This window comes from Gopherus flavomarginatus, chromosome 4 (genome assembly GCF_025201925.1).
Source record: "Gopherus flavomarginatus isolate rGopFla2 chromosome 4, rGopFla2.mat.asm, whole genome shotgun sequence".
Taxonomy (NCBI): domain Eukaryota; kingdom Metazoa; phylum Chordata; order Testudines; family Testudinidae; genus Gopherus; species Gopherus flavomarginatus.
Window position 1 is genome coordinate 161319016 of NC_066620.1, and position 15389 is coordinate 161334404.

The 15389-nt window shown below is 42.9% G+C and overlaps 1 protein-coding gene across 4 annotated transcripts in view; it reads right to left on the reverse strand.

The window, feature by feature from the left end:
- The window catches only part of SMAP1 (small ArfGAP 1), a 226501-nt gene that overhangs the window by 170363 nt on the left and 40749 nt on the right, over positions 1–15389 (reverse strand). For all 4 annotated transcript variants that reach the window (XM_050950828.1, XM_050950830.1, XM_050950831.1 and 1 more), the window contains exon 4: positions 13137–13212. In XM_050950828.1, the coding sequence (XP_050806785.1) occupies positions 13137–13212 (76 nt within the window). The remainder of the gene's footprint in view (positions 1–13136; positions 13213–15389) is intronic.

A 15389-nucleotide genomic window follows, 5' to 3' on the forward strand; every position in this document is an offset into this window, starting at 1 on the left:
CTGATGCAATGCTGGCGAGCAGTGCCACGAATCAGAGCCGTGCCACTTGGTTGGTGCTGGGGACTGGTACCGTGTAGATGCAGTTGATCATATCAACATCGTGGATTTGCCACGAGACAATATAGCACATTGCGGTACCGGAGGCTTCTCTGGGCCGGCTGGGGTCATGGCACCATCATGGCAATTAAGTCCCTCACAGCCTCAAAGGTGTTTGTGATGGACAGCAACTCAATAAGTTCTGTGAAGATTCAGAGACTTATCTGCTTAGTTTACTGATAAATTCTTTTTAAGTTTTTAACTGCAATTAGCATTCCAGAGCCAATACAGCTATTGCAGGGAGATTAACTCTGCCACCTCCATGTCTAAATTCCAACTGCAGCAACAAGTTCTGCTCTCATCCACATCACTGAAAGCTGGGGTTGCACAAAGGCAGAAACCTCATCATTGGTGATACCATACCAGTCTGGGAGAATCCAGTTGACTTTCAAATTCTAGACTGATTCTACATGTCAGTGAGTTAAATACAGCTTTACTTGGAAACTGAGCAAATTTTATCTACGAAGTAGTGGGAGACATACACAGAACCACAGTACCATGTTTCTAAAATCATTCAGTTTTCAGAAGAAAACTGGACTCACTCATCTAAATAGTATATTGGTAATAGACCTACAACAAGGATCATACTGTAGTATTTGCTTAGTAATGAGGTCTCACCTACTGGAAAACTTTTTGAATACTATTTATGTTGATACTTTAATTAAATACATTAATGCCACTCTGAATAAAGAAACACTGAGTCTGTGATTTAGAGAGCTGTTTCCATCACAAGAGAAGATCGTGTACAAATTAAATGTGGTGATTCTACCCTTCTAGGAAAAAAAAAGTTTATTAGGTCTTCAAATAGCTCCCTTTTGAATGTTACAATTCCCCCTCCCCCCAAATATACTTGTGTCTGTCAGGTGTTGCACAGTTAATTTGTTTTGGTTGTTTGTGGGGTTCTTTTTTTTGGGGGGGAGAAGGGGGAGGAGGGGGAGGTTTTGCTTTTTTTAAAGGGGTCAGGTGTTTCTTCAGTGCAACTTCTGTCATGATCAAATTTGGGGATGACATTGTCAGGAGTAAGGTCCTGCAGCGGCGCCTGCTCAGTATTCCTGATACCCTAATGAGCTAGCTAGGTGCCTGATGGATGACCCTACCTGACTGGATGAAGAAGCTAGCAACCCAATTGTTGAGCTCAGCAGCAGCTCCTTGGTTACTCGGCGAACATGCCCACAGACATTCAGCCTCCCTGTGCTTTTATCTTGCCAAGCCCTGCTTCTTCTCCATTCCTCCACCAGCCTTGCTACTGCCTCAGAACCAGCCCTGCTTCTGCCTTCCCCAACTTCTGGTAATCCAGTTCCGACCCTCAGCTTGGATTCCTGACTCCAGCTCTCTGTGTCCCAACCCTTGGCTCTGGCATTCTCCAGTTCTGACCTTTGACTCTGCTTCCTGGTTCTGGCCATGTCAACCCCTGGCTCTCACATCCAGACTCCAACCCAGTCTCCTGAGGGACACGAACCAGATGTGTAGCAGACATGCAAGATACAGCCTAACTGTAAAGTGACCTGGAGAAGGTTCAGGAATGGAAGACTTCAGGCAGTGAAGAGAAGCTTAGTGCTAAAGTAAGTGAAGTCCTACAGCCAGGGAAAGGAAATAAAAACACATGGCGATATAACCAAGGAATCACTCCATTGAAGTGTTTGTCTCCTTAATGCATCCTTAAAACTTTTACATTAAAAAAAAAAAAAAAAAGTGTCACAGTTACTGGACCCTTTCTGGTTTCATGGAGTACACCATTCCCAGGATTCAGACCTCCAGCTATCATCTAGCTCCAGGTGGAATCACAAGATTATCTCATGCTCAGATCAGGCCCTGGGTTGCGCACACTGGTACTAACCAAGACTACCTCAGCACGTCTGATTTAGGCTCAGACCCTGCAGGCATGTTCCCTCCAAGAGCAACTGCTGTTTTACTAAGATAGAACAAAAAAGAGAGACATTAAAACAATTTTAAAAAACCAAAACTGTATGCATACCTACCTTTTCCTTAAGGATTACCATTCCCTGGATCTGGGGGCCTCCAACTTCTTTAGACTCTCTCAGCAGTCTGTGTCAGCCTGTCACCCTAGAAAGTTTCTGGAAAGTGCTCCCCACTAACCTTAATCCTAAGAGAAGGCTTTTATAACTATTTAAGTGCCCTTTCAATCTCTAGGCTCCTACCTCTGCCAGAAAAGCTTGCAATTTGATAGAGACAAATGGTCTTTGAAGCTAACAGCTTAACCACTGTTTTTCAAATATACTAATATGTCTTTACTTTGATCTACTGTGGTGCTTTTCTGTATTCTCTTTCAACAGCTTCCTGTTAAGTTAGATCAGTGGTTCTCAACCCATGGCCCGCATGCTGCCCAATTAGCACACACCTGTGGCCCAGCTGTGTGCTAAAGGCCACCAGGCTGTGCGGCCGGGCCCAGGTTCCCGGCTGCCTGGCTGCCCAGCATGGTAGGATTCATGCTGCCATGTGGAGGGTCCAGGGTCAGGGCTGCCAACCGGCCCTGCACGGCAGGGTCCCTGCCGCCTGCCCAGAGCTCCACTCCTGGCCTCACTTTGTGGAGGGGTCTCTGGGCAGGAGACATGAGGCACACGGGTCTTGGGGGGCAGGGAGGGGGTAGCACACTGTGGTTTTCAACCTATGGCCCAAGTAACACAATGATAAATAGGTTGAGAACCACTGAGTTAGATGACCAGTCACACAGAAAATTCCAGTAATCCACCACAGTTATATAGTAACTTTACTAGGTCACACACACACACACACACACACACACACAGTTAATACAATCATTACACATTAATATACATAGATTAATATTAGCGATTCCACATCCCTTGCAACAACCACTAAACCGTGGTTGCTACAAAGGAGTGTGATTGAGATTGACAGATTTATAAAATAATTTTAATAAGCAGTCCATTATGTAAACAAATTGAAACCCAGTGAAATAGTAACTTAGCAACTTCAGAACTTTTGTTTTCAGAAATTTGTCAAATGAGAAATTAAATACTTGTTCACACCATCAACTTTACCTATATACTGAAACCAAAATAATCATATGTCATCACAGTAGGTTCACATAAAAAACATCTGCTTTAAGTTACAAGGAACCTAGTGCATTAAAAGTTGCCTTTAAAGTGAAAGGTAAAAATGGATACAATGCTTTCTTACCTTAAGTCACAAAACCAAAGTAGTCCCTTCCCAGAAGCCCTTTCCTTAGTGACATTCTGGTCCTTAACTCCACAACACAAGGCTGCTTAACGTTAGAAAAAAAATTTTTTTTTTTTTTTAAATCATGTCTTTCTGGGTTATCGAGGGACGTGATCAATCCCCTCTATTCGGCATTGGTGAGGCCTCATCTGGAGTCCTGTGATCAGTTTTGGGCCCCACACTACAAGGAGGATGTGGAAAAATTGGAAAGAGTCCAGCGAAGGGCAACAAAAATTATTAGGAGGCTGAAGCACATGACTTATGAGGAGATGCTGAGGGAACTGGGATTGTTCAGTCTGCAGAAGAGAAGAATGAGGGAGGATTTGATAGCTGCCTTCAACTACCTGAAAGGGGGTTCCAAAGAGTATGGATCTAGACTGTTCTCAGTGGTACCAGATGACAAAAGGAGGAGTAATGGTCTCAAGTTGCAGTGGGGGAGGTTTAGGTTGGATAGTAGGAAAAACTTTTTCACTAGGAGGGTGGTCAAGCACTGGTATAGGTTACCTAGAGAGGTGTGGAATCTTCTTCCTTAGAGGTTTTTAAAGTCAGGCTTGACAAAGCTCAGGCTGGGATGATTTGGTTTGGAATTGGTCCTGCTTTGAGCAGCGGGTTGGACTAGATGACCTCCTGAGGTCCCTTCCAACCCTGATATTCTATGATTCTATGGGTTGGCCTGTTAGAATTCGGCAGGCACAAGTAATTGCAACCCTAAAGTAGCCATTTTGTAATTGGCTGCTGACTACATTTCATTTTCTCTATTCCAGCTCCTAAGCATCAGCGATGTTTCCCTCCATTACTTATTGCTAAGGAAATGGCACACTATCACACACTAATACTCTGAGAACAGCTATTTACCATGGCAAATGGTGGTTCTAGAAATTTTGTCTGTATGTTTCCTCAGAATGTGCCCTTCATTATTTCTAAGTCTTAGAATAATCAGATTCTTGAAATAAAAGAACCAGAGAGAAGTTGGAGCTGCACCTCATTACATATCCCCAGATAAGTTTTCATGAGGACCATGAACATGCCACTCCAATGGACACCACAATCCAGAAATTGCTTAACTCACAGAAATAACTACTAGGATCCACAGAGACAAACGCTCAGAGGAAAAACCATAATCTGTTCTAAGGAATTTCATGTGGCAGGTGACCTCATATGATAAGTTTCATGTAGACTAGTTTAGTTTCCAGAAGTCGGAGGAGTTGTGGTGTTAAAGTCAGGCTTATAAACGAAAGCTAGTTACTATATTACCACGAAAAATACAGTGTCTATAATAGATGCAATCTGTAGAAAAGAAATCAGTGGTACACTTCCTATAGCTCCTCTAGATCAAGAGCCAAAACAATGACCACATTTTACAACAAAAAATCTAAAATAACCATAGGATTATCCATGGCTCTGCAAATTAATTTAATCTAAATCAAGAAGGCAGAACAGATTTATGTATTCCAGATTTATATATTCTGGGGATGCTACAGCAGCTTTCATTTGTGGCCCTGAGTACAACAGATGGCTTTGCGGCTACCATACCATCTGAGTCCTGGTAGAGTGGGCAGTGATGATCGCCGGGGGCAGTACCTTTGCTTGATCATAGCAGATGTGAATGCAGACCATGATCCAGGAGGAAATTCTCCAAGTGGAAACAGGGTGACCATCCTGTATGCCACAGCAAGGAAAAATTGTGTCGACTTATGGAATCGCTTGGTCCAGTCAATGTAGAAGGCCAGAGCCCTCCTGACGTCCAGGGCATGTAGCCTGCGCTCCTCCTCCAACTTACAGTTTTAGAAAGAGGACCAGTAAGTAAATGTACCGGCTCGAAAGAGACAGAAACTACCTTAGGAAGGAAGACTGGGTGTGGTCTCAGCTAGACCTTGTCCTTGTAGAAGACTGTGTAAGGCAGTTCCGAGGTGAGCGCGTGAATCTCGGATACCCAGCAGGCCACCACCACCACAACTAGGAACATGACCTTCCAGGAGAGGAGAAGGTGAGAGCAGAAAGCCAGAGGCTCAAAGGGGCGACCCGTGATCCGCAACAGCACCAGATTCAAGTCCCATGGAGGAACAGGATCCTAGAGGTGTGGGTAGACGTGCTCCAGGCCCTTAAGGAATTTGGCTGAGATATCCTGAGAGAAAACCAACCTGCCTTTGAACGGTGGGTGGAAGGCCAAGACAGCCACTAGATGGACCTTGATAGATGAGAGTGACAAGTCCTGAAGCTTGATGGGCAGGCGGTAATCTAGAATGAGCTGCAATGGGACTCGCTTGGGACAGACCCCTTCATTTTCCATTCAGCAGGTGAATCGCTTTTATTTGTCCAAGCAGGTGGTCCTTGTGGAAAGCTTTCTAATGCCCAACAGGACTCGCTGGACCTCGGACAAGCACTGCTGTCTTGCGCATTTAGCCAAGCAGCAGCCAAGACAAGACATTAGATGAAGTGCTCCCAGCTTCGGGTGCAGGAGACTGCTGTGGTTCTGGGACATGAAGTCCACCAGAGCGGCATACGAAATGGGGTCGCCACTGAAGTCTAACAGAGTGCTGAACCAGTGATGGCACAGCCACTCGGCGCTACAAGGATGACCTTCACCCTGTTCCGCTTGATCTTCACGAGGACCCTGGGCAGCAATGGCACCAGAGGGAAGACTTACATCAGAGCCCCTGACCACGGGAGCAGGAAGACTTCCCACGGGGATCCCTGTCCTGGAACGAGCAGGCATTTCCTATTCTGCCGGACGTGAATAGGTTCACCTGGGGAGTTCCCCACCTGTGGAAGATAGAACTGACCAGCTCCGGGTGACAGGACCACTCATGGCAAGACAAGAATGTCCTGATCACTCAGTCCATATTGTGTCGGTTGGGGACAGAACGACACCAGCCACACCTGTAGGGGCCTGAGGTGGAGTCGCACATGCTGAACCATGTAAGCGCATGCTGCCATGTAGCCCAACAGTCTCAGGCATGTGTGGGCCATGGTGAACAGGTGGGCACGCAGAGACGACATGAAGTCCATCATGACTCGGAACCGAGTCTTAGGGAGGAAGGCTCTGGCTTCAGTAGAGTCAAGTCGATCACTGCCCCAATGAATTCTATAAGTTGCACCAGGTAAGGGTCAACTTTTTGTCATTTATTATTAGGCCCAGGTTGTGGCAGGTGGAACAGACCAGAGGACTGACCCCTAATCAACCAGTCATCAAGGTACAGGTAGATCTGGATTCGCCCCTTTCCCCGATGTTGCAGGTAAGTGGCTGCTGGTGCCATGCACTTGGTGAACACACTTGGAGCTGACGAAAGACCAAAGAGCATGTCCATGAACTGGAAATGGAGCTGGCCCAACATGAAATGGAGTAAACGCTGGTGTCCCAGGAATATGGAAGTACACATCCTCTAAATCAAGGATCAAGTACCAGTCTCTCGGATCCAGAGAGGGGATGATGGAGGACAGGGAGACTATACGAAAACTTCAACTTTCTGAGAGACTTGTTGAGGCGACACAGGTCTAGGATAGATGCGAGGCCCCCTTTTGCCTTCAGAATGAGAAAGTAGCGGAACAAAAATCCTCTTCCTTCCATGTCTTGCGGAACCTCTTCAATCTCCTGAATGAGGAGGTGCTTGTGAGAAGCGTCCCTGAAGAGGGACAGGGAAGGGGATGCAAGGGTTGGTCAGCTACAAACTGCAGGGTATATAGCCTGATGAGATTGTGTCAAGATTATTGACCAGCAGTCCAAGATGATATGGGACCAGGCCGACCGGAAAGGATGGAGACAGTTGAAGAAGATGAGGAATGGATCCAGTGCAATGACTGATGCATCATCCTCTGGCACACCATCAACATGACTGCTTTTGGCTGCCTTGTTCCCTGAAAGGACCTGGCTGGGCAGGAGGACAAGACTATGACTGGTGGCACCGCTTGAAACCCCTGTCTTTGTTCTCCTTTTTGTAGGAGCCAGATCGAGGGGTACCCCAAGACCTCAATGACAGTAGAGGGCGAAACAGCTTTCTGGCCTGCTGAAGACTATGTAGGCCCAAGGAGTGGAGGGTGGCCCAGGTGTCTTTAAGGCCGTGGAGCCAAGCATCAGTTAGCTCTGAGAAGAGCCCTGATCCCTTGAAAGGGGGGTCCTGGAGGGTGGATTGCATCTCCTGGGATAGCCAGGAGGTATGTAACCAGGAGCTACGCCTCATGGACTACTGCAGAGGCAACGACCCTTGACGCTAAGTCCATGCCATCTGGAGGACACTGCTGGCTACTGCCTTGCCCTCTTCTATCAGAGTGGCAAACTCCTGTGCCCGATCCCGTGGGAGGCCCTCTGTGAACTTGCCGATGATATTCCACAGGTTGAAATTGTACCTGCCAAGTAGGGCCTGATGATTAGAGACCCTAAATTGGAGGATTGCTGTTGAATAAATTTTTCTGCCAAATAAGTCCAGACTCTCATTAGCTTTATTTCTGGGGTTCCACTTACCTGGCCCTGCCTGGCCCTTTCGTTGAAAGCGGACATGACCAGTGACCCCACAGGAGGGTGCGTGTACAGGTATTCATACCCCTTTGTGGGGACATAGTACTTTTCTGCCTTCTTGGATGGGGGCAGAATGGAAAAGGAATCTGCCACACCTATTTGGCAATGCAACTTGAGGTGGGGCAGCAGAGGGAACGACATGGAAGAGGTCATCAGGCATCTCAGCTAGCACCTCAATCTCCGTCACCACCCCTGTAAGTAGGGCTTTGTGCTCTCTGAAGTCATCAGGGGGGCTAGTAGTTTGCAAGAGCCACACCATCGCCTCGTCTGGGGACAGTGAGGATGACTGCACTGCTGGAGGATGGAGGGTGTCCCGTAACTGTGTTGGGGACCACTCCCATTGTTACTAGGGCCTCCCTCGGCCTCTTGCTCCAACACCGCCGCCAGCTGCACCGGGGGTAGCATGTCCAATGCTGCCTGGAAGGAGCACTGGAAGTACAGTGATGGCATAACAGGCATCATCCACAGGTTCCAGTACTGCCACTGGGTGGGTCATTGCCCTTGACCCCATGCCAGTGCCGCAGATGCCTTGGCTGGCTCCCGACTGGGAGACGATTCATCCCATACAGGTGAAGGGCTGAACTGTCCCTCTGACTTCTGGTGACCAGTGCAGGGCCGTGGAAGCATAATTCTCAACTGATTGTCAGTGACCAGTACAGGGAAGGCGAGGGCCAGTGCCTGCACGAAGAACGGTATCGGGGCCCCAGCAACTGGTGCCACGACCAAGAACAGTCTTGTGTTGGAGGGGACCAGCGCCTAAGAGATCTGCAAGGTGACTAGGAGATCAGCCGGGACTAACTACTAAAGTAGTACTAAATCACTTAACAGCTAACTAGCCTATGACTAAACAACAAAAGGAGAATGATCTGAACAGTGAAGAACCACTAATACTCTTGCTAAGCAAGACCAGGCATTCCAACCAACCATCACAGGTGGTAAGAAGTAACTCAGAGGGCATAGGGCCAGAAGGCACTATAGCTGACCACACAGATCCTGCTAAGGCAAAAGTCTCCGACAACTGTGCATGTGGGCGCACACACCCCTAAAATGAAACTGACATGAGCAAGCACTCAAAGAAGATATCGTTCCCCAGTGTCATGGGCAGAACTCAGATTCGATCCAGACTAGCTCGAAATATATTTTAATATATAATATATATACATTGGAGAAAACTGAAATTAAAATTAAAATAATTGTAATAATAAATGTTTAACTACCACAACATATAGGAGCCCCAGTCATGGACTAAGATTCCATTATGCTAAGCACCGAACATAAAGATCGCCCCTGTTCCAAACAGTTTTACAATTTAAGTATGAGACAAGGTGCAACAAATAGTAAGGATACAAATGGGGAGTACAAAAAAAAATCAGTGAGACAACCATACAAGATTATTGTTGGCATCATAGCAAAGGAGAATTTTGAAGGTGGATAATGAGGTAGCTTTGCAGATATTTACAGGAAGCATCTTGGTCTCTACTCCAAATAGGATATTTATGAAAAGATTCTACACAATGGGCTATAAACGTATTACTAAATGTTTGTAATAGCATGAAAAGTATCAAGTCATACATACATAAAACTGTAAAAGTGAAAATAAGTTTTTGTCACAATTTCATGTGATTACAGAGATATTATTCAAACACTGGGATTTCAAAAATGTTTTAAACTCTAACACCAATTTGTAGCAGCGAATCAGTGTTTTGTTTAAACCCAACTGTCTGGCAATGCCATTTACAGTAGCAAACTGCTGAATATTGACCCTTTGCTACCTAGATTTTTACTATCTGAATTGTCCAGGAAAGAGCTGGACAGTGCAGAACATACATTTTTGAGGAAAATTCAGGACTGGAAGTGTGTTGGGGTCACCCTGAACGTAGTAACCCAGCTGGTGAAAGCCACGGTGTGACTGAAGTGTTGCTGATAGGATGCTGGGGTCAGAGTTGCTGGACCAGGACTGCAGCTATACACAGACACTCAGGAAGTGGCCTGCGTGCTGTTAGGAGCAGCCCTGCTTGGAAGCTAAAACAGCACAGCACTGTGAGGCACACAACTGGCCTGCAGTCCAGAATGTGACAGTAACACTTGTTCAATAACAACTTACTGTTTAATTGGGGCTCGCATCAGTCTTTTCATTACTCATTCCAAACACATCTGTCATATCTAGAGTGTATTTAAAAGTCCAAGGAATAGAGCACATACCAAAAGGAAACCTAGGAAAGCGGTGTACTAGGACAGGTGACACTTGACTGACATACAGTACTTGTAGAAATAGTCTCTTAATAAACTAATATTCTTAGGGCTGAACAATTTCAAAAAGCACTATTGTAGCAACAACTATACTTGTATAATCTCTATATGAAAAGTATGCTTTTGTTATACACCATAAGAAAATCCAATTTACATGCTAATTAAGAAGTTCAAGTTTTTAGTCACAATTGCACATGAATTTGTTTATGGCTGTAAATCTTACCTCAGGCTTATTATGGTTGTGTCATCTTTTTAAGAAACAAGTCTGAAGTTGTAATTTAAATGCACACCCTAATGAAATAAAGACATTCTAAATGAAAGCAAGATGGCTGACAAATACCTTAAAGGGGGGGAAAATCTGGACAAATTTTAGCATTAAGTAACCTTTAAGTTATCCCTTTACAATATTTTGCTTATTACCCTGTTTATGCAATAAGTTATGAAAACAGAACTTGTCTCCCCAAAACCCTTGCTGGACTGGTAAGTTTTATCATCATTAGACATTTGTGTTCTTTAAAAGAAAATGCAGTATTTTGATAAAAAAAACCTAACAGTATTAATAAAAAGGCACACATTAAATGGATTAAAAGCTGATATGTTTCAAAATGTAGTTTTAAAGGGGAATCACTGAGTGGATATGTTTCTAGTGGAGTCCCACAGTGATCTGTTCTTGGCCCTATGCCATTTAATATTTTTTATTAGTGACCTGATAAAAGAAAACAAAATCATTGATTAAATTTGCAAAGGACACAAAAATTGAGGGAGGGATAAATAATAAAGAGGACAGGTCACTTATACAGAGCCATCTGTATCACTTGGTAAACAAGTGGCAAGCAAACAATATGTATTTTAATAAGGAAAATGTAAATGTATACATCTAGGAACAAAGAATGCAGATCATATATGCAGGATGAGGGACTCTATCCTAGGAAGCAGTGACACTTAACAGACTTGATGGTCATGGTGGACAATCATTTGCAAATGAGTGCCAAGTACAATCCTGTGGCCAAAAGGGCTACTGCAAATCCTTGATGTATAAATATGGAAATTTTCAGCAGGAGTAGCGAGACTCTTTTACCTTTCTATTTAGCACTGCAATCACTGCTGGAATACTGTGTCCAGTTCTGATGTCCACAATTCAAAGGATGTTGATTAATTGAAGAGAGGTCAGAGAAGAGCCACAAGAATGATTAAAACATGCCTTATAGTGACAAACTGAACTCCTTGAGTCTCTGGATCAACAAAGAAAAGGTGCAGGGGTGACTTGATCAAAGTCTAGAATTACTAACTCAGAAAACAAATACTTGATAAGGGGCTCTTCAACGTAGCAAAGAAAGGTATCACACCATCCAATGGCTTGAAGTTGAATCTACACAAAGTCAGACTGGAAATAAGGTGTAAATTTTTAATAGTGAGTAATTAATCATTGGAACAATTTAATACAAGTCAAGGTGGATACCCCATCACTGGGGATTTTAAAATCAAGATGGGATGTTTTTCTAAAAAAATGTGTTATATAAATTGTTTCAGGGACGTTTCATGGCATGTGTTATACAGAAGGTCAGACTAGGATGGAGGGGCAAACCACAGCCAGTGGGAGATGCGATCAGCTGAACCTGTGAACACAGAAGGTAAACAAACCGGCCCAGTCCGCCAGGTGCCAAAGGTTGCCACTCTCTGTTCTATCTTAACAGTACCCTTAAGGTTACAGCAGGACAAACTCCATCTACCTAAAACCTTAAGAATTTGGAAATAAGTCATGAGAGAAAGAAATGGATATGTTTTCCCCCTTCATATCACCTATAGCACTGTTGATAACATACCAACGCTTTATAAGGCTTTCACTTTCATCTCCAATAGATGGCCCAACTTCAAACTTACACTCTCATGCGCCAATAAATAAATAAATAAATAAAAATCTTACTAGTGATTTCATATGCTTTTATATCTATTTCAAAAGAGCAGCTCATCTGACACTCACATTCCATGCATTTGAGAACCTACTTTACCATCTACCTCAGGAATGTTAAGTACAAATATTGTTTTAAAAGGTCTTTTAACTGGGTCAATCACGTTCTTCCCTTTGGCCTTCATATCCCCAGCCTAGGTCTACACTATATAAGCTACAGAAGTAATTGTTAGTCCCTTTGGAGACCAGCATTGCTGGATTTTATCCTGGGCTCTGGAAGGGGAAGGCAGTGTGGTGCAATGGATGAGACAAGGGATTGTCATGTTAGAGACTTGGGTTCTATGCCTGTAGTGATCTTGAATAATTTTTCTGCTAATTTATTTCAAAAACTCAGTCTTCAGCAGCTCTCCCCTAACTGTCTTTTAGGTTGAGGTTCATGATTGTAGTCAATAACAAGGGGAGAATGGTACTAGAATTTAAACTGCACTTAGGAGGTAAGATTTCAACTCCTGGTCTCCTCTTTCCCAACTCAGGGAACTTAAGACTACAGGGTTATTTGGCAAGATCTATTTCTCCTCATGTGTTTTAGCCTACAAAGAAAAAAGACTACTGGAAGGGGAGTGGAGGCATGAAGGGAGGTGTCTCCCAAGGTAGTGATTTTTAAATTATTATTCTCTCAATGTCAATTCATTTTCCACCAAACCACCAAGAAAAAAAAAATCACTACTGCTCCAAGTTCATACTCTGTGTTTTGGTTTTTGCCACTTCAATAAAATCTTTACAAAATAAAGCTTCAAAGTTCCTGTTAAAACTAAACTATGAAACAACCATAACTATATAATAATTATCTCTCACACAAGTTGTTCATCTCTAGATTTTTGTGGGGGTAGGGAAGTTGTCTGTCTGTCAGGTTGTTGGGTTTTTTTTTGTTTTTTGTTTTTTTTAAAACACACAGATAATGAAGGTCAGCTTGTATGGCTCCGGACCAAAGGAATGTTCACTATTGTATGTCCATGTCTTTATCATCTATTTAGTATTCCTACCACACCGGTACCTCTTCTGATAAGTACTTACATAGACAATTTTAAATTTCTCCAAGGGTAATTTAAAACTGCAAGAAAAATACAAAGAATACTATCTGAATTATTGGAAGAATTGCATACTTACACTAGTGACACTGATTGCATTTTTGTCATAGTACTTCTTTTTTTCATATTTATCCCTGATGAAAAATTCTACAGCTCTGAAAACAGGCAGTTAAGTAAAACACAGTGAGAGGAAGAAAAATCAATCAAAAACCTGGTTAATTAAGAATATTCAAACTAAAAGAATGACATTCGGTTCTAATTCTCCAACATTTTTGCAATTTTATTTCAAAAGGCAAGAAAACAAAACCAAACCTGCACTGCTTTGGTTACTTATGCACATGCTCAATCACTTTCAATGAACTTATCAATAGTAAAAATTCAGTCACAGCTACTTAAGGCTTAGATTTCATATGTACTTCTCTTAACAGCTTCATTTTCTTTCTTTGAAATCATACTTCTCAATGACATGAAAAACTGATATGCGAAGTAGATGTGAGTCAGTGTCCTGCCATCAAAACATTTTCACTCTATTTATATTATGCAATAGGCTGTGAGCACCCACAAAAACGTACAACATACAATCCTGCAACAACAATCACACATATGTAAGGCTAGAACTAATAAAATATAACATAATACAAAGATCAAATTAAAGTTGCAACTGGAATTCGATCAATGGTTAATTTCTCTGGCTCATCAGTTACTACTATGAGCAAATAAAACAATTTATAAAGGTTAAAACAAGAATTATTTCAATACTTCACAGGAAAGTTAAGGAAGAATGCTTCTCTTTTAACCTAATCAACTGAGCTAAGAGTCTAGTCTACTAAAAGCAGCAGCTGAAACTCTTGCTTTTGCTTTAAAGACGTATAACTCTGAGAATTTCTTTATAGCTTCCCATTTTGATGTTCCATCTTAAGTTTGCCTGAACATACAACCTATAATAGACCCTATTTATGTAGCTTATTCCCCCACCACAATAATACAGTGTCTGCATCTTTCTGATCATTTCTGCATCTGTGAGAAAGTAACCCAAAATCAAGCACTCGGAAGCTTTGGAATAGTATGCTTTTAACCCAAAATAACTTCTTACAAATTAGATAACTGACCTGGGAGTGGAACCTTGGAGAATTCAGTAGTCATCTTCTTTAACTCATGTGATAGATCTCAGTTGAGATCTACTGTAGTTCTGATGGTGCAAATAACTTGAACTCACTTTGCATGCAGGAAGGTGATTAGTCTCTTTTTTCTTTTAGCTGTATACAGACTTCAGGCATGGCTTAGCTGATGGTTAGAGTCTCTCTCTTCTCCTTCTCGAGATGGCCAATACAGTGAACAGAGCAGGATACAACTTCACGTGTCATTTCTGGTGTGAGAGATCCCCTTCTCCTTCCGCATGGAGTCTTTTGCAGGGTTCAGGGTCCACTTGCCCTGACTAAGGAATCACGTTTGTCCAGTTACAGATTCCAGCATGCTGGCTGTAACTCATTATGGACCAATAAATTTGTATCTCAATACAAAGTTATAGCAGAAGACTCCAGACCGAGGTAGATGTTTTCTTGCAAAATCCGCTGATGACTACAAACAGATGTCCTCTTCAGAACATGTGAAAAGGAGTTGGCAACAGACTTCCATCTAATGGAATAAAGCCAATTCTCACTTTGCTAAATATAAAGGTCCATTATCAATATCCTTTCGCATACTTCCACTCATTTCTTGTGACAATAAGCATGACAAGGGAAAAGAGACTTGGAGAGAGGCCAAACTCACAGTGAGTACATGGCCAACTCCAGTGCCCTTTCACCTAAAAATCAAAGTTGCTTTAGAAGTTTATTACTAATAAGGAACGCATTTAGCATTTGACCAAATAAAAGTTATCCAGGCTCAAACTACACTCATATTCCCTACGATGTGCTTAGAGTGAAAGACAATAAAGCCTAAGGCTTTAATGCTTTTGCAATCAGAAAGCTCTGATAGCCTAACCATTTCATGCTCCATACACAAGACTACTCAGAACAACAACATTTTATTGTTCCATAACATATACTTTTTAAACTCTGTTTCCGGATAACATACAATACGTGAGATATCAGTACAGATCTATTCTTGTGGATCAGCCAGGGTTCTAACAACTGAGGGAGCTTATAAAGGCTGGAAGCCCACATACACAGCTAGAACTAGCCCCATGATGGTCTGGAACTGAAGATAAGGCAGCAAAACCGACTGAAAGCAACCTAAATTAATACTAGTAATGAAGTTAGCTTTCCAAAATTATCAAAAATACAACCAGCACACTATTAAAATCATCACCAGCTTGGTTATGCACTCCAGC